General features: G+C 50.1%; 2 protein-coding genes across 4 annotated transcripts; one reads left to right on the top strand and one right to left on the bottom strand.

The window, feature by feature from the left end:
* Positions 1–22,109, top strand: LOC124464848 (AP-4 complex accessory subunit RUSC2-like). Of its 3 annotated transcripts, XM_047016723.1 has the most exons (13): positions 1–178; positions 7,047–8,829; positions 9,231–9,759; positions 12,276–12,866; positions 13,419–13,589; positions 13,822–13,974; positions 14,659–14,735; positions 15,031–15,205; positions 15,549–15,654; positions 15,930–15,976; positions 16,362–17,526; positions 17,958–18,125; positions 18,657–22,109. In XM_047016723.1, exons 2-13 carry the CDS (start codon positions 7,291–7,293, stop codon positions 18,949–18,951), a joined length of 5,016 nt encoding a protein of 1,671 aa, XP_046872679.1. In that variant the 5' UTR covers positions 1–178; positions 7,047–7,290; the 3' UTR covers positions 18,952–22,109. The 3 variants fall into 3 exon arrangements, with proteins under 3 accessions (XP_046872679.1, XP_046872680.1, XP_046872681.1); XM_047016724.1 differs by lacking the exon at positions 13,419–13,589 and having other exon boundaries at positions 13,819–13,974; positions 18,657–22,108; XM_047016725.1 differs by lacking the exon at positions 13,419–13,589 and having other exon boundaries at positions 2–178; positions 18,657–22,108.
* A 1,177-nt stretch (positions 22,110–23,286) lies between these two features.
* LOC124464849 (C-C motif chemokine 19-like) lies at positions 23,287–26,248 on the bottom strand. The gene is made up of 5 exons (XM_047016727.1): positions 26,139–26,248; positions 25,984–26,055; positions 24,343–24,466; positions 24,147–24,261; positions 23,287–23,645 (listed from the first exon to the last, which is right to left on the bottom strand). The coding sequence occupies exons 2-5, from the start codon at positions 26,036–26,038 to the stop codon at positions 23,616–23,618; spliced, it is 324 nt and encodes a 107-aa protein (XP_046872683.1). The 5' UTR covers positions 26,039–26,055; positions 26,139–26,248; the 3' UTR covers positions 23,287–23,615.
* Between the last annotated feature and the right edge of the window lie 294 nt (positions 26,249–26,542).

Here is a 26,542-nt window from a genome sequence, read left to right as displayed (position 1 = left end):
ACGTAACAGCTCGGTCCAGCCCCTGTACAAGTCACTGCGTTCCCCGATGCAGGCTGCATCGCTTCACCCGGACAGAAAAACACATTCCCAGTGGTAAGGATTATTTGCATAATGCAGCTAGAACTCGACATAAGTGGATACTTCTGAAGTGGCAATAACGTTTGTCACCTGAGTCAACGTGAGTTCAACGTTTTCTGGGGGTATTTAAAATAAAAAGGGCTTTAGAAGGAGAAAGGAGAGAATTGCTGAGTTGCGTTACCAGCATCGCATCGGGTGTGGAGAAATGATGCTGACATTACCGCTAACGGTTTAGATGCAGCAATGCTAAATAACGTAGGCTTCCAAATGTTTTCACTGACAATGCAGTTGATTGAACACATTCTCTGATCTATAGAATACACTGATAGACTCATTTGTTTATTGGCGACAAAAACAGTGTCAGTGCACCCGTTAAAAACAATAGGGTATTTGTATCTTATCTTCACGTGTGCCAAATATAAAACGTCCTGGCTGTTGTATAACTCTCCTACAAATAGCCTAATATATGGATTAATTACTAATGAATTATGTCCTTCGAAATGACAAATAGGTTATGGGGTAGCATGTCGCACTTCGCGTAGAACAAAGGCCGTAGCGAGCGCTGAAGGTAACAGTCATCTTGACATCCTCCTGGGGTTGTGTGTGTTGTGTTGCCAAGGCTGAACATATGGATGTTAGGATAGGTCCATTTACCTGAATGTTTACAGTCCTGAATACGGTCAGGGAATCACCCGTTTGGTGTTGCCACACACGGCATCTGTGTGTATGACATCGATGCCACCACATCGATCTCGGGCCGCTTTCAGGCTGTAGGGCAGCAGTGTTGTGTTGCGCAAGCTCATACACCGAGCCGTACATTTTAATTACGTTATTCGATGTAACAAACAGATTTAGGTCAGGGTTTATCGGCGTCAACCATATAGGCCTACACACTTCAAATTATAAAAAAGCGGACATCAGCTGTCATGAGTGACTATAGACGTTTTACTATCTGTTATCGGCCTGCAGTAGTCTTGTCAGTGTGCTTCGCCTGATGCTATGCTAACTGCTTGAGCCAGTTTTGGGCTGAGAAGCAGCCGGGAGCAGTCACTAGAGATGTGTCGCTTGTTCTCTCGTTACGTAAGCGATCTTTCCCCACAGACTGTCACTGCTAAGGAACATTCTAGCCAGACTGTTGCATAGCCTGTAGCCAGTCAATACAATTACGTTAATCACAAAAAAGGTCAATGGTTAAGAAGATTGTAGGCTTTCTACGATCGCTTCCCTTAGTGTGAAATCTATCCATACATCAGGTTGACACTCGTACAGTGAATCTCGATTTCAGCTCTCCAGGATATTTAGATAGAGTTAAGAAATTACGAGTGCCTAAGAGTGGCCTCTTGGAAACAAAATCAAGATGTTTATCTTTGTTTTCTGCTAAACACGCTAATTAAAACAATATTAAATTATTTAAAGACAATCAAATAAATTGATATAAACTTGACTTGATATCACAGGACAATATTAAGGCCTTCAGGAAGGGTGTGTGTAGGTACGTGCGAGCACGTGTGCTCTTTAAGTTAAGCTCTTACCTGATCATCCACAGGTCTGAGAGGTAAAGCTCTTCAGCTGACAGGAAGACATGCACACACACCTGAGAGTCCAGTCTGCTTCTCTTCTCACTCTGACAAGGGAACACGACAAGGGAACACCCGTGTTACATGTTCACACTGAGGGAGTTGATCACACTCACTTGTCCGTCAGTGTGTGTGTGTGTGTGTGTGTTATCAGGGGGGTTATCAGGGCAGGAAGAACATGGCTGATCTGTTATTGTTAAACATTGAGATGGACGCCCATGTGTAGTGCTTCTAAACTGACTGTCTGAGAGAGATACCCGAGAGACAAGGGCCGGGTTTCCCAGATTCGTTAAGAAGCTCTTAACTCTAAGATCTTCTTAAGAACGTTCTAAGAGCGTTTGAGAGCGCCCGTAGAACGTTCTTAAGACGCTCTTAGCGTTAAGAGCTTCTTAACGAATCTGGGAAACCCGGCCAAGGTCTGTAAGTTGCAGTTGTGTGTGATGATACTGCAGCTACATTGCTTCACGAGACAGCCTACAATAATGTGTGAAATAGAATCTGAAGCGTGTGTGTTTAGAGAGAGAGAGAGTGTGTGTTTAGAGAGAGAGTGTGTGTTTAGAGTGTGTGTGTGTGTTTTAAGAGCGTGTCCATCTGAGGCTGCTAGCAGGTTGCGTATTGGTGTTCTGGCCGCTGCTCAGAGCAGACAGCAGCTGCAGGAGCACATCTGGGGATGTGTCTCCTCTTACATAACTTCCTGTCTGCAGAGTTGGAGTTAGCACAATCACTGATGCGTTTCCGATCTCACATCGTTGTGAGCCAGTGTTAGTGATTGGTTGAATCTGTTGCGTTGGACTCTCAAAACAAGTCACAGAAGTGAATTCTTGCTGGATTAATTTTCCTGGAGTTAGTTTAGACATGGTCTGCTCTGAATAACCTTACATATGCCTCACGGCTGGTTCCCTGTCTGGCTGTTCAACCCTTAAATAACCGTATCCATGCACAGGACTTTACTGTGTGGGTAGAAAGACAGTTTTCTGGCTGTCTGGGACAGTTCTGGTCAACTTGTGGTGTGTGTTTGAAGGAGGCTGTGGATTCTGACGCTACTGACCCAGCCCGTCCACACTGCTGTCAGACTGCTGGACACTGTGTCTGTGTCTGACCCAGCCCGTCCACACTGCTGTCAGACTGCTGGACACTGTGTCTGTGTCTGACCCAGCCCGTCCACACTACTGTCAGACTGCTGGACACTGTGTCTGTGTCTGACCCAGCCCGTCCACACTGCTGTCAGGCTGCTGGACACTGTGTCTGTGTCTGACCCAGCCCGTCCACACTGCTGTCAGACTGCTGGACACTGTGTCTGTGTCTGACCCAGCCCGTCCACACTGCTGTCAGACTGCTGGACACTGTGTCTGTGTCTGACCCAGCCCGTCCACACTGCTGTCAGACTGCTGGACACTGTGTCTGTGTCTGACCCAGCCAGGCTGTGATTCACTGGCTTGGTCTGAACTTGTTCTATTGCCTGACAACATGACCTATTATTATCTCTACTGTCTGGGTCAGGCAAACAGTCACTCCCAAGTTAGCACCTACAGTAGTTATCTTGAATGCAGGATTTTGAGGCCAAGGACGGTTTCATACTTTTCAGACTTTTGAATTAAACCTTTATTTTCCCATGGTTGTTTCCTGCTTGACTAGAATCCATGAAGAGAGTGAGACCAACTGGAGGAGACGTAGAAAAAGGAGATGATCAGGAGTAGATGAGAACTTGTCTTTTTAAACTAGTGATAGTTTTACTCAAGCGTAATGTGAATTGTATGATATCTGTTGGGTGGTACATCTCTGGTTCGACAGTGCTCCCCTCCCCTCCCATCCTGCCTTCCTCTTGGAATGTGGTCATGATGATGTAAGAGGGAGGAGGCGCGGCCTAGCAGGATGTCCTTTGTTACATTTTACATTTATTCATTTAGCAGACGCTTTTATCCAAAGCGAATTCCATGAGAGAGTTTTACAAAAGTGCATAGGTCACTGATCATAACAAGATAGCCCCAAACATTGCGGGTAGCCAAACATGAAGCATACATTGTGAGACCAAATAAGTCCTAAAGGGAAGAACAATAAGAGCATGTAGTACAAGTTACAATACAAGTTACAATCAAACTTGTTCATACAAGTTACAATCAAACAGCAAGAACCTCAAAGGTGCACGTGTGGACAAAGCAAGCAACAATATTATATTTCACAGCGAGTACAATAACTTAAAGACAGTTACAACAAACCAACAAGAGCAACAAGTCTCTCAATAAAGTCATTGTGATCCTGGGGGAAACTAACATCAGGTCCAGCCAATCGTTCCTAAGTGCCGTTGTGTTCCCGGAACAAGTGCGTCTTGATCCTTTTCTTGAAGGTGGGGCTGTTTTCCCTCACCCTGGTGGGTGCTGCTTTCCCTTTCCTAACATTCTGTCTGTGTGTGTGTGTGTGTGTGTGTGTGTCTGTCTGTGTGTGTGTGTGTCTGTGTGTGTGTGTGTCTGTGTGACATGACCCCCTTCTTTCTTTTTCTCCGGATCTTCCAGCAGGATTTCCGGTAGAGAACTCTTTCTCTCTTTATTGTCCCTCCCCCCCCCCCCTCCCTCCCTCCCTCCCTCCCTCCCTCCCTCCCTCCCTCCCTCCCTCCCTCCCTCCCTCCCTCCCTCCCTCCCTCCCTCCCTCCCTCCCTCCCTCCCTCCCTCCCTCAGAGAGCAGTAGACAGGGTAAGGGGACTTCTAGAGAGAGACTAGTGAGTCATGGGAAATACAGGACCAACCCAGAGGCCTGGATGTGTGTGTCTGGAAACAGATTGATTTAGGAAACTATACAAGTCATTTATGATTTTAGAAGGCTGAATCCCAGATATTCCCTGGCTGTGTGTGTCATCACCTGCGGTTCTGCTGGACAGCCTAGTGAGAGTAGAACGCTCTCCCTTCTCAGTTCCTCTCTCCCCAGAGCTACAGTGCCCTCCAAAAGTATTGGAACAGTGAGGCGAATTCCTTTATTTTTGCTGTAGACTGAAAACATTTGGGCTTGACATCAAATAATGAACGTGAGACCAGAGATCAACGTTTCAGCTTTTATTTCCAGGTATTTACATCAGGATCTGATGCACAAATTAGAAAATATCACCTTTTTGTTCGAACCCACCCATTTGTCACGTGAGCAAAAGTATTGGAACATGTGACTGACAGGTGTGTTTTGTTGCCCAGGTGTGTCCTATTACATACATTATTCAATCAATAAATACCACTGAATGTCTACACTCAGGTTCAGATTGGGTAAGATAGGTTTTGTCTATGCAGACTTTATTCAGAGGTGAAAACAACATGAAAACCAGAGCGCTGTCTTTGGGTGAAAAACAAGCAATTGTGAGTCTTAGAGAAGATGGAAAATCAATCAGAGCCATTGCAGAAACATTGGCCATAGCCAGTACAACCATTTGGAATGTCCTGAAGAAGAAGAAAACTACTGGTGTACTAAGTAACAGACGTCGAACAGGTAGACCAAGGAAAACATCAGCAGTTGATGACAGAAACATTGTGAGAGCTGTAAAGAAAGACCCTAAAACAACTGTTAGTGAGATCAGCAACAACCTCCAGATGGCAGGAGTGAAGGTATCACTATCTACTGTTCGCAGAAGACTTCATGAACAAAAGTACAAGGGCTACACCAGAAGATGCAAACCACTCATTAGCAAGAAGAATAGGAAGGCCAGGCTGGAATTTGCCAAAAAGTACAGAGATGAACCTCAAAAATTCTGGGACAAAGTTTTATGGACTGATGAGACAAAGATTAACTTTTACCAAAGTGATGGAAAGGCTAAAGTTTGGAGAAAGAAAGGAACTGCTCATGATCCCAAACACACAAGCTCATCTGTGAAACACGGTGGAGGTAATGTCATGGCTTGGGCTTGCATGGCTTCTTCTGGGACGGGCTCATTAATCTTCATTGAGGATGTAACACATGATGGCAGCAGCAAAATGAACTCGGAAGTCTACAGAAACATTTTGTCTGCCAATTTAAGGAAAGATGCAACCAAACTGATTGGCAGAGCCTTCATCATGCAGCAAGATAACGACCCAAAACACACTGCCAAAACAACAAAGGAGTTCATCAGGGGCAAGAAATGGAAGGTATTAGACTGGCCAAGTCAATCTCCAGACTTAAACCCTATAGAGCATGCATTTTACCTGCTTAAGAGGAGACTGAAGGGAGGAACCCCACAAAACAAACAACAACTGAAAGAGGCTGCAGTGAAAGCCTGGGAAAGCATCAAAAAGGAAGAATGCAAAAGTTTGGTGACGTCAATGGGTCACAGACTTGCTGCAGTTATTGAAAGCAAAGGATTTGCAACTAAATATTAAGTCTTATTCACTTAAATATGTTTTAAGTATATCTGTTCCAATACTTTTGATCACATGACAAATGGGTGGATTCAAACAAAATGTGATATTTTCTTAGTTGTGCATCAGATCCTGATGTAAATACCTGGAAATAAAAGCTGAAACGTTGATCTCTGGTCTCACGTTCATTATTTGATGTCAAGCCCAAATGTTTTCAGTCTACAGCAAAAATAAAGGAATTGGCCTCACTGTTCCAATACTTTTGGAGGGCACTGTATTTCAGCCTCCATCATTTAACATCATTACGGTATCCATGGTTACTGTATGAGTACCTTGTGAGTATCCCAGCTGTTGGATCAGCATAATCTGCTGCTTCTAAACTTTAATCTAAAGTGTTGATGAGAGAGCCGAGATGTATCCAGTTCATTTACCACATCACTTTGCTGTCGTATTTCTGTCACCTTGTGCTCGTGTTTAGACAACCAGCAACCTTAAAAAGGCTTAACTTAAAATGTCTGCCTGAGCTGGTTCTAATTTTACATAAATATATATACTGTACAATTGAATGGGAAAATGTGTCCAAAATGTTGTCTGGTACTGTACGATCAGAAATATTACATATTTGTGGTCGTATAGCCACAGTGTTCTATTGGTGTTTGTTGCTTCAAATTTCTACTTCATACAATGCCCCCCCCACACACACACACACACACACACACAAACACACACACACACACACACACACACACACACACACACACAGACCAAGACAGATTCTTGCCTTTATAGTTAGATGATGATCTCATAGGTCTGTTTTGCAGTCAGTAGTGTGTCTTGCTGCAGTAGTTAACAGACCTCACCTCACCTCTCTCTATCTCCTCCACACTCACTGCTGCATGGTGCCTCTCGCTGTTTAACAACAAATGATGGATGTTTTTTTTCATGGATACTTTTGACTCCGTAGGTGTGGAGATACTGGTGTGTGCGTGTCTGTGTGTGTCTGGTGTGTGTGCGTGAGCGAACGTTTGAGGGATGCATAGTTGTGTGTTAATATCCTCTCCCTCCCTCCCTCTCCCTCCAGATGTTCCTCTCTGACCCCAGGCTGGACTCGCCCATCCTCTCCTCCCACATCCCGGGCCCTGCAGCCCTGGGCCTGGCCTCCGTCTGATCCTACAACCTCAACACCTCCTGGCCCTGTGCTACACCTCTCTCTCCTCCCAGCGTCCCCTCACCTCTCCCCCAGCCTCACCTCTCCCCCAGCCCCAGCCTCAGGCCCCTAGCCTCCCCCACCCCCAGTAGCCCACCAACAGAACCCGGGGAGGACCATGGACAGCCCCTCCAAGTTGTCCGGGGAGACCCTTATTGTGCACCACATCCCCCTGGTCCACTGCCAGGTGTCGGGGGGACGGCAGGGGGGCTGCGGGGGGTCGCTGCGGAGGAGCAACCCCTTCAGCCCCCCGGAGAACCTGGGCCTCAGCCGCACCACCTCCCTGCCCGAGAGAGACGTGCTGCAGAGGGAGGCGCTGCTCTACAGCAGCCTGGTCCACGCCTCCTGCCGGCCTGGAGGAGGAGGAGGAGGAGGAGGGGGGAGGGGAGGGGGGAGGGGAGGGAGCACGGCCAGCGACGACTCATCCTACACATCGTCCAACTCGGGGGATCAGCCAATCACGGCTCACACGCTGCCCAGGACAAAGCCCAGGAACCACGGCAACCGTCTCCGTCACAACCCCTTCCTGCTTAACGCTGAGGACGACGAGGACGAGGAGGAGGACGACGGAGACAACCTCAACGGTTACCTGGAGGACTCCTCTTTCCATCTCCACGGCAATGCCAACTCCACCCTCGACGACGGGGTGCCTCCCTTCCACCTCCACGACCTGGGGTTCCACCCCGAGCCCTTCCTGCTGCACGGCACTCTGGGAAAGCCCTGGGGGTCCAGCAGCCGGGAGTCTCTCAGCGGAACGACCTCCGACCTCTCTGCCCACCTGGAGACCCTGGACCTGCTGGGATTGGACAGCCAGCGTCGCCACGGCAGCAGCGGCTCCAACATGTCGATGGACTGCGGGGAGCAGGAGTGGGGCGAGGAGGAGGAGGAGGAGGAAGAGGAGGACCATCCCAAGACAGGCTCCTGCTCCTCCAGCTGCTCTGCGCCTCGCTGCTCCTGCAGACCATCCCGGACGTGCCCCCAACATCCCGACTTCACAGAGCCCTACTCAGACTGCCAGCTGGGCTACGGCAGCGACTCGTCCTGCAACAGCTCTGACGGCGTGCTGGTTAATTTCAGCGCCATCTTCAACAAAATGAACAACAGCGTCCCCACCAAAGTAGGGCCTGGACCCTCGCCCAACCTCAACAGCTCCGCTCAGCACTCCTGTGTCTCAGAGCCGGGTGGGGGGCGGGGCAGCTGCCATGGGGGCGGGGCCTTCTACCTGGACCTCCACACTTCCCCCACCGATCCCCCCCAGCCCCAGCATGCCCCCTGCCCCTCCAACAACCTTCCTGTCTATCTCCACGAGACCCCCCATTCCACCACCTCCCCCTGCACCTGCTCCGCGCAGCACCAGGGGGTGCTGGACCTGGACGACAACTGCAACTCCTACCAGAAGTCGGGGGAGGCAGGGTCCTGCCTGCAGAGCCAGGCCAGGCTGGTGGTGGCCACCCAGAACTACTACAAGCTGGTGACCTGTGACCTCTCGTCCCAGTCCTCGCCCAGCCCTGTGGCCTCGTCCGTCACCAGCTGCTCTGACGAGCACAGCAAGGAGAGCCCCACCCCCACAGAGTACTTCCTGTTCAGACACCAAGCCGAGGAGGGGGGCGGGGCCAGGGAGGAAGACCAGGAAGATGAGGACCGACAGTCACCGAAGGTAGGAGGAGACCGAGGGAGGTTCTAGGTGATTCTAAGCAGTGCTAGATTCCCTCAGTCGATGTGTGTCATGTCAAAACGACATGGACAGTCTCTTACGCCATATCAGGAGTAGGGTATTCTGTTTCAGATGTAATATTTCTATCTTGGCCCCAAATGTTCTTTCCACAAAGGAGAAAGAGAGGAAGTGAGGTGGTGTGAGGAGACTTGGAATGTTCTATTGTCGTCTGAGGCGGGGGGGTGTATGCGTGGAGTTTCTGTTCAGTATGCGTGGCTCAGCTGCTTGTGATGGGCCGGTGTGTTGACACAGTACTCTGAAACATCACAGTAAATATACACAGTAGCTATGCAGTATGTTGTGTGATGCCTTATCCCATACCTGTTCTGTGTTTCTGTCCTCAGCGTGATGAAGAGGAGGAGGAGGAAGAGGAAGTGAGCAGGGCAAAGCGAGACTTGGCCAGTAGTGCTCCAGCCCCAGGTGTGATCGAGGGTCAGGTGTACGTTAACATCTCCCCTCCCATTGGCTGCCGTGCCGACATCGGGGGCGGGGTCTCCGGGGGGCATACCCGTTCCCGTAGCTACGACCGCAGCCTGGCCCATGCCCCGCCCCCCGGGCTGGGCCCTCTGGAGCGCATGCTGAGTTGCCCCATGCGTCTGAGCGAGGGCGCAGGCCACGCCCTCGGCCAGGCCACGCCCCTCAGGGTCACCTCCTTCGCTGAGATGGCCCGCTGCAAGCGCCGGACCGGGGCCTTGCCCTTGCTGAGGACGGGGACAGACCCCCTGTCCTCCGGTCCCCCCGCCCCCTCCTCGGCTGAGCCCTCCCCCCCGGCACAGCAGCTGGACCCGGGCTCCACCCCGCCCCCCTGCCCCCTCACACGCTGCTACAGCCAGGGGAGCACCGAGGCCCGGGAGACACGCTCCAGGACTGGAGGTAGGGAGGCAGACTGGAGGCAGGAGTACAGACTGGAGGCAGGAAGGTAGACTGGAGGCAGGAAGGTAGACTGGAGGCAGGGAGGCAAAACAGGACTAATCAGGACCTAACCACTAGACTGGTATCACTAAATGACCCTAAAGGCTTGACTGCTATGAGTTTAAAATAAATGATCCAGGGTTCTTGAAACCAGTCTCCTTTTTAAATCAATGTCTCGAATTGAGTTCCATATTTACTGTTTCTAGATAAATGGTATTAAGACAGATAGGGATGATTTAACATTGAAGTACAATGTACAATGCACAGTAGTAATACTCCCTTGTAAGTTAAACAGAAATGAATGAGCTGGCATTCCTTTCTACTGATTACGTAAGAAGTATTTCCTTCCTGTGTCATGGGAGGGTCAAAGGTAGCTGTAGGTGGTTGATCATTAATAACTTCTCGCACCATGTTAGTGTCAGACTGTGTATGTGCACCTCACGCACACACACACACACACAGCTAGGACCAGAACCAGGTGGACACCTTAACAGGTGAACGAACCGCGTGTGTGAAAGTTTGTGTGTGTGTGTGTGTGAGGCGGATGGAGGGATGAAGGGGGGAGGTTTCAGCGCTCTGAGGAAGAGGATAGTCTAAAGAGGTAGCCAGGTTCATCCATAGCATAACTCTGATTTAAACACTTTATAATCTAAGCACAACAGGACTTCATTTCGTAATGGAGTCGATTCCTGCGTGTGAGTTATTCATTAATCCTGGAATACAGTGTAGGATAAAAGATGTTGGCTGTTTTGAGAAGTTAGGTAGGCAACTGTATACTGCAGGAATTGTTATTGCTCATTCTGCATTCCTGCATTGAGAGGCACATTGGTCTGGAGAGAAGCACTTGATGGGTTATGATGTGGGTTGTGTTCGGGGTGAGCAGGCCTGAGGAGGCTAATCGATTCACCCATGAAATAGGAGAGGAGGAGGGGGAGGGAGGGAGGGAGGGAGAGGGAGAGGGAGAGGGAGAGGGAGAGGGAGAGGGAGAGGGAGAGGGAGAGGGAGGGAGGGAGGGAGGGAGGGAGGGAGGGAGGGAGGGAGGGAGGGAGGGAGGGAGGGAGGGAGGGAGGGAGGGAGGGAGGGAGGGAGGGAGGGAAAGGGAGAGAGAGAGGGAGAGGGGGAGAGGGAGATGGGGTGGGAACAGCCGTGCATGGGTGTGAGTGTGTGGCGTACATGGGCGAGAGATATTCAGTCTGTGAAAGAGAGAAGTCTGTCTGAGATCAGTCCAGGGTGTGTTGGCTCTGATTCTGTCATGCAGTTCAGTGCTGCCCCTGGTGGCTGACAGGGTCCATGCACCCAGCTCAGCGCTGCCCCTGGTGGCTGACAGGGTCCCTGCACCCAGCTCAGCGCTGCCCCTGGTGGCTGACAGGGTCCCTGCACCCAGCTCAGCGCTGCCCCTGGTGGCTGACAGGGTCCCTGCACCCAGCTCAGCGCTGCCCCTGGTGGCTGACAGGGTCCCTGCACCCAGCTCAGCACTGCCCCTGGTGGCTGACAGGGTCCCTGCACCCAGCTCAGCGCTGCCCCTGGTGGCTGACAGGGTCCCTGCACCCAGCTCAGCACTGCCCCTGGTGGCTGACAGGGTCCCTGCACCCAGCTCAGCACTGCCCCTGGTGGCTGACAGGGTCCCTGCACCCAGCTCAGCACTGCCCCTGGTGGCTGACAGGGTCCCTGCACCCAGCTCCAGTGACACTTATGAGCTGGCCAGGGGAGACAAACAGCTTGCGCAATGTCTCCAACGTCACACAGAAAAACACACTGAACACACACGTTCACACATGCGTACAAACACTGACAGACTGAAACAGGCTAACACACACACACACACACTCAGAGAGAAGAGGCTCTTCTAGTGCGGCTGTTTGTGCAGTAGGACAGTGACGCAGTACTGCAGGTGTATTCTCTGTGTGTGTCTGTGTGTGTGTGTGTGTGTGTGTGTGTTGGTCTGTCTGCCTGTCACAACACACCCTGTGTCTTACAGCGACTGTTTGTAATAATAACTGTTGACTGTTGAATCATGACGGCACTTTTTCTGTTTGTTTGTTTTGGACACTCCCCCTTGGTGTTACTAATCGGCTTCTTTTTGAATGTTCATAATTTTGACGGATTTGAAGATTTAGGTTTTAAGAGGAGAATACTGTATGTGAAAATACAGAGAGCTGGAGGATTGTTGAGAAGGGAGCTGTAAGAAAATGAAAAGACCTATTCTGACCTTGTGTGTCTTATTTTCTGTCTTCTGCTCGAATTCTCTGTCCTCTTCTCTCTTCCTTCCTCCATCCCTCTCTCCATCTGCCCCTTCATCTGTCATTGTCCTTCCAATTCTCCATTGCTCTTTCCTTTCTCTCTTTCATGATGTCCCTCTCTCTTCTCCCCTCACTCTATCTCTTGTTCTCTCCCTCTCTCTTCACCCCTCACTCTATCTCTTGTTCTCTCCCTCTCTCTCTCCTCCCATGACTTCCTCCCTCCCTGTCTCCCTCCAGGCTCTCTGTCCTGTTCTCCAGACTGCTGCCCGGCCGTGGTGCGCTACAGCAAGGACCAGCGTCCCACCTCCCTCCCCATCCAGCCCTTCACCTTCCACCACCAGTTCTCCAGGCCCCAGCCCAAGCCCCTGCTGCCCCTGCTCACAGGCTACGTGTCTGGGATGCAGGCCCGCTCCGGCTCCGGGGGCTCTGGAGGTCCGGAGGGGTATGAGGAAGCCGACGAGCCCCAGGACAGGCCTCGCTGCTCGGGTGCGGCGGCGGTGGCCCCCCCTGGCTCGGTCCGGCCCTCTCCTCTTGGGAGCTACTCCCCCGTCCGCCTACAGGGGGCGATCAGCTCGGGGTCCTGCTCCACCTGCACCCCTAGCCCCACGCCCCCCCTCTGCCTCTCCTGCCCCCGCTCCCCTCATGCCCAGACGGCCGCTGCCCTGCCCCCCCCCTCTCTGCTGGGTGTGTCCCAGGCAGAGGTGCCCCCCTCTCTGCCCCCTGTCCAGGGGTACCAGCGGGGGGCGCTGCCCAGCGCCTGCATCAGCCCTGGGGGGCCCCATGTGTCAGAACAGGCCGAGCACAGTCAAGGACCCCGCCAGCACCACGGTAGGTGTCCAGAGATATGCCTGACAGGGTGTGTCATGGTCGTGGTGGTGTGGCTCGTGACACAGTTGGTCTATTTCTGTTTGTGGCGCTCACACACAGACTGGCAGAAACTGTACCTATGAGTCATTGAACCGTTCGCACACACACACACACACACACACACACACACACACACACACACACACACACACAGAGGCTAAGAGCCACACCCTAACTTCTTATCCTGCTGCTCTGATTGACTTCCTTCTTTACATTCCTGTTCTTCTTTCACTGACTCATCTTTGTCTCTCTGACTTTTTCACCACCTCTCTCTCCTCGACCTCTCCCTCCCTCCATCTAACCATAAACCTCCTCCTCCATATCTCCTTATTTTCCCTGCCAACCCATCATTAAATCTCTTTTCCTTCCCCCACCTTTATCATGCTCCTTCTCCATTTCTATCCTTCCTGTTTGTCCTTCAATATTCACCCTATTCCTCCTCCACCTCCTCCGCCTCCTCCTCCACCTCCTCCACCTCCTCCACCTCCTCCACCTCCTCCACCTCCTCCATAGCCCATCATCTCTCTCCCCAGGCTCTCAAATGGCGAGAGTATCGCCGTAGAAACCCTCTGGGGGTGGAGAGGGCAGGCCACCTGGATCCCCACAGGGCAGGGGGTGGGGCCAGGAGCCGCCACGCCCGCCGCAACGTGTTTGACTTCCCAGCAACCTCTAGCCGCTTCAATGGTGCTGATCTGGCCACTGTGTGTGTGTCTACGGGTGAAAGAGAGAGAGGCATCATGGGGCTTGTAGAATGAGTGTGTGTGTGTGTGTGTTAGACTTATTTAGTAATTAGTAATTTACAAGTAGCTAGTAATTTGCTCACAACTGCTGCTCTGTGTGAAATCATGTACATTTGGTTGTGGATCTAGATAAGTTACTCGTGTGTGTATGTGTGTGTGTGTGTGTGTGTCAGCAGGGCCTTCAGTAAAGCAGCTGCAGCAGTACTACAGTGACTACCTGCCAGACTACTTCTCCCTGGCAGAGCGCCCCCCAGAGGAGTTCTGTCTATCCCCCGACGCCTCCTCCTCTTCCTCCTCCGAGATCTCTGTCGACCTGCAGCAGATGAGAGGTGTGTGTGTGTGTGTGTGCTGGTTCTGGGGTTCATGGTGTATCCATCCATCAGCTGGGTGGTGTATCCATCCATCAGCTGGGTGGTGTATCCAGGCTGCATCAGCTGGGTGGTGTATCCAGCCTGCATCAGCTGGGTGGTGTATCCAGGCTGCATCAGCTGGGTGGTGTATCCAGCCTGCATCAGCTGGGTGGTGTATCCAGGCTGCATTAGCTGGGTGGTGTATCCAGGCTGCATCAGCTGGGTGGTGTATCCAGGCTGCATCAGCTGGGTGGTGTATCCATCCTGGGGCCAGGATCACACGCTGGATCAATCAAGAGAGGCAGAGAAGAAAGGATGGATTAGCATTGTTTGACGGGAGAGAAGATAGAGGGAGAGAGATATAGAGAGAGGGAGAGAAAGAGAGGGAGTAGTAGAGAAAGAGAGAGAGAAGAGGGAGAAGGAGAGAGGGAGAGAGAGAGAAGGAGATAGGGAGAGAAGGAGAGAGAGAAGAGGGAGATTACCATTAGATGAAAGAGACCAGCGGACTTGTGTTCCAGTTACCTCAGAGAGGGTATTTACCCATCAGGGGCTTCTGTCATAATCAACTTCCTTATTACTCTCTCTCTCTCCCTCTCTCTCCCTCTCTCTCTCCCCCTCTCCCCCTCTCCCTCTCTCCCTCTCTCTCTTTCTCTCTCTCTCTAGGTTTGGTCAAAGCCATCAACACTGCAATAGATCTGATTGTTGCTCACTTTGGGACAAGTCGTGATCCAGATGTCAAGGTATGTACCTCTTACCTCCCTGTAGGAGAGCAGACTGTAGATGATGTATTCAATATATAATGTACATATAGATGATGTACATCTGTTTCAAAAGAGTATACGTCCTTCTTTCATCCTCATCTCTCCTCCTCTCTCTTTTCTCCTTCTCTCTCTCCTCCTCTCTTTCCTCCTCTCTCCTCCTCTCTCTCCTTCTCTCTCTCCTCCTCTCTCCTCCTCTCTCCTCCTCTCTCTCGTCCTCTCTCCTCCTCCCTCTTCCTCTCTCTTCTCTCCTCCTCTATGCTCCCCACCCCCCCAGGCTAAGCTGGGGAACAGCTGGGTGAGTCCCAACGTGGGCCACCTCATCCTGAAATACTTGTGTCCGGCCCTGCGGGGGGTTCTGCAGGACGGCCTCAAGCCCCACGTCCTGGACCTCATCATCGGCCAGCGTCGCAACCAGCCCTGGAGCCTGGTGGAGGCCTCCACACAGCTGGGTAGGGGGGGCTGGAGGTTGGGGTGGGGTGGGTTGGGTTGGAGTGAGGGGTATTATAGTACTGACCTGACCTGACCTGTCTGTCTCTATCTCTCTCTCTGTCTGTCTGTCTCTCTGTCTGTCTGTCTGTCTCTCTGTCTGTCTGTCTGTCTGTCTGTCTGTCTGTCTGTCTGTCTGTCTGTCTCTCTCTCTCTCTCTCTCTCTCTGTCTGTCTGTCTGTCTGTCTGTCTGTCTGTCTGTCTCTGTCTGTCTGTCTCTCTGTCTGTCTGTCTGTCTGTCTGTCTGTCTGTCTGTCTGTCTGTCTGTCTGTCTGTCTGTCTGTCTGTCTGTCTGTCTGCTCCCAGGCCCGTCCACGCGTGTACTACACAGCTTGTTCTCTAAAGTGAGCCAGTACTCGGAGCTCAGCAGCCACAGCATGAGGCTCAACGCCTTCATCTTCGGTCTCCTCAAGTGAGTCTGCTTTCTCTCCTCTCTCTTCTCCATCCCTCTCCCCTCTCCCTCCCTCCACCTCCCTCTCCTTGTCACTCTCTATTTTGCCTCCCTCTCTCTAGCTCAGAAGGCAACAATAAAAAAAACAGTTTTTAAAGAAAAAATAAAAAAATTAGAAATGTTGACAAAATATTTTAGAAAAAAGTTGAGGCAATAAAGTTTAAAAGGGTTGAAAAAACATTGTAGAAAAAGCTTCTCTCAACTCAGGGAGTGACTCCTTTCTCCTGCTCTCTCAGCTTGAGGTCGCTGGAGTTCTGGTTCAACCATCTTCACACTCATGAAGGTGAGACATCTGATGACTCTGAAGCCTCTCGTCTTTCCACATTAACACTGTATTTGGCAACACTTTACATTCAGGTTACAATACCTACCATGCAGCTACATAAGAATACCTATAGTAATGTTGTGTAAAACCTACAGTAACTGTTGTGTGATACAAATAGTAACTGTTGTGTACTACCTATAGTAACTGTTGTGTATTACCTATAGTAACTGTTGTGTACTACCTATAGTAACTGTTGTGTACTACCTATAGTAACTGTTGTGTACTACCTATAGTAATGTTGTGTAAAACCTACAGTAACTGTTGTGTTATACCTATAGTAACTGTCCCTTGGCATCATGCTTTTTGGGTCGTGCTGCTGTTCACACTGCTCTCCCCCTATCAGACATCTTGGCGGTTCACTACCAGCCGTGGGGTTTCCTGCCACTGTCGCAGGGGCCGTGCCAACCGCTGTTCCAGGAGCTGCTGCTCCTCCTGCAGCCCCTGTCGCTCCTCCCCTTCCACCTAGACTTCCTGTTCGAGCCCCGCCTCCTGCAGAAGGGGCAGGACCACCTGCGACGAAAGGAGTTGCTCTGCTCCGCCGACCAATCAGCTCGCTCCACCTTTCAGCTCATGAGGGGGTGGGGCACGCCCGTGGTCGATGGGGTGGAGTCTGGCGCTGGGAAGAGGAAGAGGGCGGAGCTGAGACGAGAGGGGACATTGCCAAGAATGGAGGGGGCGGGTAGCAGGATGGAGGGGGTGGGGCAGGGGGAGGAGCTTGCCAAAGACGGAGGCGGGATGGATTCCATCGGGGCGGAACTTGTATGGAAGCAGCCAATGGTGGACGTAGAGGAAGGGATCTCCACCTTGTGGAGGGAGAGAGGATCCGCCGGGCCGAGAGTGAAGGGAGTGGGTGGAGAGAGTCACCAGGACGACAGGGATGGAGAGAAGAAGAAGGACAGAGAGAGGGGGGTGTCGGAGGAGGGGCGTCAGAAACAGGAGCGCCAGGCAGGATGGTGGTACCAGCTTATGCAGTCCTCCCAGGTCTACATTGACCAATCAGCAGAGGGGTCGAAGTTCACCCGGAGTGAGAAGAGGAAGAAGTCGGCCGAGAGGCGAGCCAGCCAGCTCCCGCCCACGAGGGAGGGCGTGGTGGAGGGGGCGGAGTCCAGACCGGAAGGGGAGGAGCCCAGGAAGAGGAGCAGCAGCGCTGACTCTGCGGGGAGTGGGGGGAGGAGGTCGTGGATGGGCAGCCCTCCGGACTCTGTCCTTTGCCAGGAGAAGCTCCAGGGGCCCCCAGGGGCCAAGCCCTCCACCGCCCCGCCCCAGGACCAGCCCTCCTCCGGCCGGCCCCAGGACCAGCCCTCCACCGCCCCGCCCCAGGACCAGCCCTCCTCCGCCCCGCCCCAGGACCAGCCCTCCTCCGCCCCGCCCCAGGACCAGCCCTCCTCCGGCCGGCCCCAGGACCAGGCCCACTCCCAGGGCATGCGCTGGGGACGGCTGTTCGGCTCCAGCATGGGCTCCTCACCCAGAGCAGAACACTCCAGGCAAGCCAAGACTCAAAGAAGCAGGTGAGTTAGAAATACATATAAGATGTATATGATGATATATATATATAAGGTATATATATGATGATGAGATGATTCATTTATAAGGTGTATATGATGATGAGATGATTCATTTATAAGGTGTATATGATGATGAGATGATTCATTTATAAGGTATATATGATGAGATAATTCATTTATAAGTCTCTTCAAAGTAACAGCATAGACTGCATGCTGTAAAGCAAACTTCTAACTTTCTCACAGATAGATGACACACTATTACATATATTTAGACCATGATCTGAGGTTGTCTTTCAATGTAATTTATAATGACCAATACGCTTATCAGTCCTCACAACACTGTCAGATATAGACAGACTAGTCCTGAGAACAAGCTATTTAAAGTTAAGAAACAGAGAGAGAGTTTATTTTCCGGTTGTGTTTGTCCTTACCAGGCTGCCGTCCGGATGGCTGAGTCTGGACAGGTCTGTTCTGGACCTGGTGGCCCAGACTGTGGGGGCGGGGTCAGGGAGGAGGGTGGAGCCTTCAGCCCCTCCCCTCGACAGCAAAGCTCCTCCCCCGCAACCTCAGACAGCACAAGCTGCAGAGACCAAGTCTCCATGGTAACAAACTGGCCAACGTTAAGATACTTAACCCTTATACTGAGACTAATTGGTGCTGCTGTTAGAATGGAAGTCAAACTGAACTCATTCTTTGTCTCATTCTCTCCATATCTCACTTCCTCCTCCCCCCCCCCCCCTCTCTCTCTCTCTCTCTCTCTCTCTCTCTCTCCATATCTCAATTCCCCCCCTACCTCTCTCTCTCCATCCTCTCCCTCCTTCCCTCCCTCTCTCCCCCCCCCTCTCTCTCTCTCTCTCTCTCTCTCTCTCTCCCTCCCTCCCTCTCTCTCTCTCTCTCTCCTCTCTCTCTCTCTCTCTCTCTCTCTCTCTCTCTCTCTCTCTCCATCTCTCCCTCCTTCCCTCCCTCTCCCCCCCCTCCCCCCCCCTCTCCCTCTCTCCCTCTCCTTCTCCCTCTCTCTCTCTCTCTCTCTCTCTCTCTCTCTCTCTATCCCTCTCTCTCTCCCTCTCTCTCTCTTTCTCTCTCTCTCTCTCTCTCTCTCTCTCTCTCTCCATTTCTCCCTCCCTCCCCCCCAGTGAGGTTAGGGCTCTGTGTCACCACATCGCCACACAGCCAGGCCAGCTGAGCTTCCACAAGGGAGACGTCCTCCGCGTGCTGGCCCAGCCCGACTCCGACTGGCTGCTCTGCTCCCTGGGGGCCAGCTGTGGCCTGGTGCCCCTCATCTACGTGACGCTCCGCAGCCTGGGGGACCCCCCGGGCCCCCCCCCATGGCGGCCCGCACTGAGGGGAGGGAGGAGGGGAGGGGAGAGGTTGAAGGGAACACGGAAGCGCCTGAGAGGGGAAGAGAAAGAGACAGTCTGGATGATGTAGTCGTTGGATTCGAGACTCCTACAGATGTTTAAGATGTTTGGGTGTGATGTGTTCTACTGCAGGATGTGATGTGCTCTACTGCAGGATGCGACGTGTCCACATAGGAACGTGTCCACATAGGAACGCATGCAGGCACGACTACACACTTGCACCTGTGAGGAGAGTTCCTCTCAAGCATGCACTCATCCAAAGAGATGACGCAAATACACACACACGCGTGAACACACACACATACACTTACACACACACACACACAGACCTGGAAGACTCTGCTCTGCACAGCTCTCAGAGGTCTCAAACTGTCCGTCAGATTCTTTTTGATAGAGTGATACAAAGCAAGGAACCATATTAAATGTATATAGTGTATATACATATATACACACACACCATACCTAGCTGTGCTTTATCATGCTGTGGACGCCAAGCCCCTCACCCGGCTGTGCTACAACAATGCTAAGCTAATCCTAAACATCCAGCTTCGCGATCACAAGAACAAACTGAGCAAGCAACTCTCGAGTCATTCACCCAGAGTTCTCTAAACCCTTTATAGAATAGTCTTAGGATGACAGTTGGTTTACATAACAAAAGATAAATTCCAGTAGATGTAGTGTGAAAAGTCCTGTAAGGGGTCTGAAGGGCCGGTGCTCTGAGGGGCAACCAGATACACGCTTTCAGCTTCTTTCATCTTCTCATCATTGTTACTCACGCTTGCTGCCATGCCAACCATTGGATGGACGAAACAGAAGCAAGTGGAACCTGTCTCTCCCTCTCTTCAGTTGCAGTGTTTGGGTGACTGCCAGGTTAAACCGACCAATCACAGGCAGAGGACTGTTGCGCATGTGAGGAGACAACATAGTTGTGGACTCCAGACTCCTCCCCTCAGCCCCCACAACCAAACCAAGACAGGCGAATCGGCTTCCAGCTGCAGTGGACTTGTGTATTTAATTCTGACATACATACTATACGTGCATATATGACTTACACATGTGGTGAGTTCTGTTTATTTATTGAAGAGTTATATAATGTATTTAGATATGCGTGTGAATGGTTGGGATGGATACAGAGAGAAGGATGTCTAATGAAAGCAACATAGTTTGGGAGTTGTTTTACAGGTGTTTGGTCGAGGTATTTGACAGGTGTTTGGTGGTTGTGACCTGCCTTGTCCCTGTTAACGGCCCTAACCCTGGGGTACCCTTTCCCCCACAGCGTCTACCAGACTCCTCAGGTGTGTTTCTGGAAAATAAAGAGTTTAAAGATGTTTTGTGGAAGCTGATGAGAACCTCAACCCGTTCTTCACTGGCTGTGTACGTTACCTGTGATGTCCAGGTGTGTACGTTACCTGTGACGTCCAGGTGTGTACGTTACCTGTGACGTCCAGGTGTGCTATGTGGCCTTAGGTTCAGACTGAGATGTACAGAAAATATACCGTAACGCTGGGAGCAATCCTAGATGATGATTATTGAGGGTCGTTACTGAAAGACTTTCCTCGTAATAATACACCACTTAACGGGCTAGCGAACGTTTCTTTGAGGTTTCATTGAGACGGTAATCTAGTCAGTAAGTTCAATAAAATGACATTTGTTTTCCTTTTTCTTTTTTTTCTTTTTATATAATTTTTTAACATTGCCTCAACGTTACTGATGAACTGTAAATATGGTTTATTTGAAGGGTTCATTTCTGTAAGAAAAGTATAGAGATTGTTAACATTAATGAAGTTATATGTGTTTGCAAATGTTCCTTGATTTGACGGGTAGCCTTGATGCTAACTTCCTGGAAGCAGGCCATGGGAGAGTCTGAGAGAAGGTTCGCACTCAGTAGTCTATGTACATGTAAATATGATTGGGACTGGATGAACTCACTCCTCAGTAGATATATACCGCCCACCCGCACCATCGAACGGTCATCTTTTGTGTGGCGTAGCTGGTAAAGAGGTCTTTACGGAGGTGATGTTTGCGGTCAGAGAATCAGAGGACTCTGGTTTGAATGCCAGAGTGAGGAAAGAAGTGATCTTGACGAGCAACGACACGCACGTTCCAGCGCGTTCTGCTCTTCATGACATCCTCATCCTCATCATATGAGATCATATGGGAGCTACTGATCAACAATTAAGAACAATTCAAATCCATTGGTTCCGATTGGTTACATGTTTATTATTTTTTGCCATACTGCAGTGTCCTGCCAGACTCAATGTGTTGGCTGAACATCTGTACAGTGAGCTTAGCTCAATCCCATTCTCCCACAGTCATGGTTTGTTCAAAGGACAAGTCTACACGGCGATAATGTATTTTTGTGCAGTTGTAGCAAGGGGTTTCTCTCTCTCTCTGTCTCTATGTCTCTCTCTGTCTCTCTGTCTCTCTCTGTCTCTCTCTGTCTCTCTGTCTCTCTCTCTCTGTCTCTCTCTGTCTCTCTGTCTTTCTCTCTCTCTCTGTCTCTCTCTGTCTCTCTGTCTTTCTCTCTCTGTCTCTCTCTCTGTCTCTCTCTCTCTGTCTCCCTCTGTCTGACACTTTGCTTCTGCTTGTACAGTACCTGTAGCAGCAGTGGCTCTGCTGCCCTGTGTGTGTCCAATGCTATATGACCTGTATGACATTAACAACCTACTATGGACATTATTAACAATAACAAAGTGCTCTTGTGATCACAGTTCAAACGACTCCCTCGTCTGTTACCCTCAGTACATCTTGTATTCATATGCTGCTGACACTGTTTCCTGTCACATGTCCGTCTCTGTTTCCGGTCACATGTTCCTGTTCCTGAAGAACAGCATGGAAGTCTGTAGCAAACCCTACTGGGTGCATAGTGGGTGCTTTTCTCCATGGATACACAGTGAAGTCTGTGATTTAGATGACGTTACAAAAGCATGTGTTTGCCCAGGATTATGACATCAGCAAATGACATATACAATGACAAAGCTCAAAGACCACAGATGGATGAAGGGAAACAAGTCCTCATTCGGCCACTATATGGGGATACTGCTCCTAACCAGCGCTCATGGTTAGCTAGAGGTCAGGATGGTGGTGCTGGATCTTGGTGTCTCCTAGACCCCAGGAACATGAACTCTACCCAGGGGTGTGGGCGCTGACTGGAGGGAGAAGCACTGCAGATCATTTGGTGTTTCTTTTACAATGAGTGACACATGGAAATGTTTAAACAGTAAGTATCTAATAAATGGTATATACTGTATATGAACAGACAAAACAGTTATTTTAGACTCATAATTCACTAATAATTTATACTGAGTGTTTTAATGAATACTAAATGTAACAGATATAGCTGCCCCCCCGCCAGCAACACACAAACCTGGAAAACACTTCCCTTTACGAAAAGGAAACACTGGAAGTGTTTGAGGGGCACCTAAACCGCTTTTCCCACGGTAACTTCCTTGTCTACCAAGGGAGTTTTTTCAGTTCAGTTTCAGTTTTTCAGTTCACCTTTTCAGTTAACCGTTTTCAGTGAGACGGAAGGCAGAGAGTGGGAAAGGGAGGGGAAGACATGCAGCGAAGGCCTCAGCCTACATGCTACATGCTACATGCTACGCACATGTCTCCAGTGAGCTACCAGGGTGCCCCAGGAGGGCTTTTTGAGCCTTGGTTTAGACCCTGTATAAACCCTTCAAGCACAACAGGTACTTCTGCCATTGTGTCACCTACTTGTTAGGGCTGGTTACAGCTTACAGGTTACATAAGCAGGAGGTAACATTTAAGAGATTCCACACCCAGTCAGGTACAGTCGGTATTGGATGGTATAAGAGGAAATTTCTCAAGTTAGTCGGGACTTCCCAGGACCCATAGCAGTTTGCACAAATATGCAGTCAGTTGCTCAATGTGTTCCTGTAAGTTGTAAGATTACCGAGAAGACTTCCCTGTATATGGCTGGGAGCTGTGATCCAGACATGGTGAATGAATGTCAGTAAAACAGCGGCATAAACCTCCATGCTGGTTATGGTTCTGATTACCACTGTGCAAATGTGGAGCATCACTGTTGATATTTACACTCACTCACTCGTTGAGATTCACATTCACTTCCACTTTCTCTCGATCAAAAGGTCATCTGTCAACATGTCTCTCTCCCTCCCTCTGTCTGTCTTTTTGTCTCCTTCACTCACAGTCAACTCTGTCTGTTTCATATCTCTTTCTCCCAACAACACTCTCTCTCTACCTTCTTCCTTTTTCCACAGAAGTTACCACGAAGCTTCTCAGCACACACGTGTGAAAACAGAACACAAGTACTTCTTCCTTATTCTACTATTCACTGCTACCACAAGGGAAAGTTTGTGCACCACCTCTACTTTACTTGAGAATATAGTTTACCCTCCCCACACTGAGGACACAAGTAGAATTGATTTTAAATTCATCTCTTTATTGAAAGGTTCTGTAAAAAAAATACAATTTGACAAACGTAACAAAACAAAAAAGTTAAAGAAATCCGTTCTAATGGACTGTGTTATTAGCTGCCTATCATGGTGTCCTATATTGTCCTGCCTCTGACAATAACTTCTAGATGTACATCTGTACTTCGAAGTAACAACATGGACTCATGTCAGGTTAGGAACAGAAGGAAAGTGCTTCAGTGGTGAATAAGAAGAATCACATTTTAGATCTCATTCTGTCGGCCGTGGGAGTCAGAATGCTCCTCCTTCATCGACCGGGATGCCGGGCTCAGACTGCCTATGGCTTCAGACCCCTGCAGCGTTTACCCTGCACACACACACACACACACACACACACACACACACACACACACAGCAGAGGTTAGGATAACAGTAGTATTTTAGAACATGCTAGATACCACTATGTAAATATAGTAGTTGATACAGGTATTGCTATTTAGTTACATGGTAGTTATAAAACTTTAAATGTTGTTCACAACTGTCAATTTCTTATAACAGCAGTTGTCTGTTCCGTTATTTTGTGGTTCCATGTTGTTGTGTGGTTTTGCGATGACACATTACTGTAAGAGTTTCTCTGGAAGGTTCATCTTTGTTTATACTGCTGAGTCAAAAACTCTTCCTCATGATGATTCAACTATGTTTGTGGCTTTTGAGGTTTGAGGCTAGACCGCGATGACGTGTTAGAGGTTTGTGGGATTTATATGTAATCTTGAATTAAAATTTAGTTTGGGGGATGTCATTTTGGATTAAATGAAGGTTTCTTCCTGGTTTTGCTCGTGAGCAGTGAGGTCAAGGGTCGTATGTGTACCTGGAAGTTGCTGTTCCGACACTTCTTGGTCAGGTGGTCCACATGGTTGATGAGGTCTTTGACCCAGGGCGTGTCAGGTGTGGTACACAGGAAGCGGTTCTTCTTGGTCACAAAGCTACAAATACAACCATCCAGTCACAGTCTGCATGGGCCATGTTCTGATGTTAAACATGCACCAAGCCCACAAGGTCCTTACATGACTGCATCCAGTGAGCAGCCCTGGCCTCGGTGCTGGTGCTGGTAGCTTCTCACCAGCTGTCTGGGGATCTCATGGTCGCTCACCTTCAGACAGCAGTCCACCACCATCTGGCCCTGAGTCACTGAGAGGGAGGAGGGAGGGAGGGAGGGAGGGAGGGAGGGAGGGAGGGAGGGAGGGAGGGAGGGAGGGAGGGAAGGAGGGAGGGAGGGAGGGAGGGAGGGAGGGAGGGAGGGAGGGAGGGAGGGAGGGAGGGAGGGAAGGAGGGAGGGAGGGAGGGAGGGAGGGAGGGAGGGAGGGAGGGAGGGAGGGAGGGAAGGAAGGAAGGAAGGAAGGAAGGAAGGAGGGAGGGAGGGAGGGAGGGAGGGAGGGAGGGAGGGAGGGAGGGAAGGAGGGAAGGAGGGAAGGAGGGAAGGAGGGAAGGAGGGAGGGAGGGAGGGAGGGAGGGAGGGAGGGAGGGAGGGAGGGAGGGAGGGAGGGAGGGAGGGAGGGAGGGAGGGAGGGAGGGAGGGAGGGAGGGAGGGAGGGAGAGGGATGCAGGACAAGGAGAGATGTTGAGATTGTGCTTCATTTGGATATGCATGGAGCTGGTGAAGGAAAGATCTCAGCGGTTAGTGAAGGGTCACACCTCACACTCAGCTTGTTCACCTCCAACAAAAGACTGACAGTGAAGGGAACTGAATCTCTTCTGTTGGGTCCTAACAATCCTGACACCTGATGCGACTGAGAACTGTGTTGTTTACTAAAACTAGATATGCAATACTCCCTCTGCCTAATCTGTTGGCACACACACTCACACAGACACACACTCACACAGACACACACTCACAAACACACACACAAAGTGGAGGTAACAGACAGGCATAACGGACAGTCAGTATTACACATGTACATACATATTTCACAAACTTTCAACTGCAGTGGAGTTGTAGTGAGGGACTAAGCGATCATGTTCATGTTGACAGAACAGAAAAGAATCAATAATGCATTCAGTCTGTCTGGGGCTTTCCCAGAACACTGGAGTTAACCTGTAACCATTATAACACTGCAGTGAGTTGCACCACGGATTGTTACATAACACACCCACTCACATCTACACACACACATCTACAAACACACATCTACACACATCTACACACACATAATGACCTTGTAATGCCCACACACGCAGAATATTACTGAACAGTGATAAAGCTAAATCTGTTTTGTTTGCCTGCCTGCCTGCCTGTCTGCCAGTCTATCTGTCTGCCTGCCTGCCTGTTTGTCTGCCTGTCTGCCTGTCTTTGTCTGCCTGCCTGCCTGCCTGCCTGCCTGCCTGCCTGCCTGCCTGCCTGCCTGCCTGTCTGTCTGTCTGTCTGTCTGTCTGTCTGTCTGCTTGTCTGCCTGTCTGCCTGTCTGCCAGTCTGTCTGCCAGTCTGTCTGTCTGCCTGCCTGCCTGTCTGCCAGTCTGTCTGTCTGCCTGCCTGCCTGCCTGCCTGTCTAAAATCCTGATCTGCATCCTCATTAATGCATGGTTGTAGCATCTCCACCACAGTATCATTTCAATCACAGTTTGACATAATTACAAGATTATCATCATTACATTTGATAACGCAATGCAGTCTACCACAGAAAGTACCCACGTTTGAACTCAACACTCACCAGTTATGCAGCAGAAGAGGAGGGCACAGAACAGGAGTTTGTATCCAGCAGCCATGACTAGTCACTGATAACCTGGAAAGAGAGATTTCAGTTACTGTTTGTGAGTAAGACGACGTCTTTCCTTCTACAATGGCACAACAGTGTCCTCTGCTCACTTGAGTGTGTGTCCTTGGTCGTGTGAGCTTGGTGATGCTGCTGGACTCTCCTTCAGACTCCCCTCACACACACACACTTTATATGTGGTCTAGGTTTCAGTTTGACTCACCCCCCTCAGACATTTGATACCTATTTACTTCCGTTAGGACGAAACAACTGGGGAATTCCATCTTTGTGTTTTTGTACTTTTTTTTATAGGTTATTTCATCATTAGATTCTTTACCAACATGTTTGCATATAAAACTATTTATCATGTTTTCAGCATTCAGCAGGGGCCGTAGAAGTCATGGAAGATAGATTTGTTTTTTTCTTTCAGAGATGAAATGTTTCTATCTGGTATTTGATTTCTAGTTTTTTTAGGTCAAATGACATTAAAAAGGTCCTGGAGTGTGTGGTATTTTTT

Source organism: Hypomesus transpacificus, unplaced genomic scaffold (genome assembly GCF_021917145.1).
Source record: "Hypomesus transpacificus isolate Combined female unplaced genomic scaffold, fHypTra1 scaffold_42, whole genome shotgun sequence".
NCBI lineage: Eukaryota > Metazoa > Chordata > Actinopteri > Osmeriformes > Osmeridae > Hypomesus > Hypomesus transpacificus.
The sequence above is the reverse complement of the archived record's forward strand: the minus strand, read 5'-3'. Positions and strand labels throughout refer to the sequence as shown.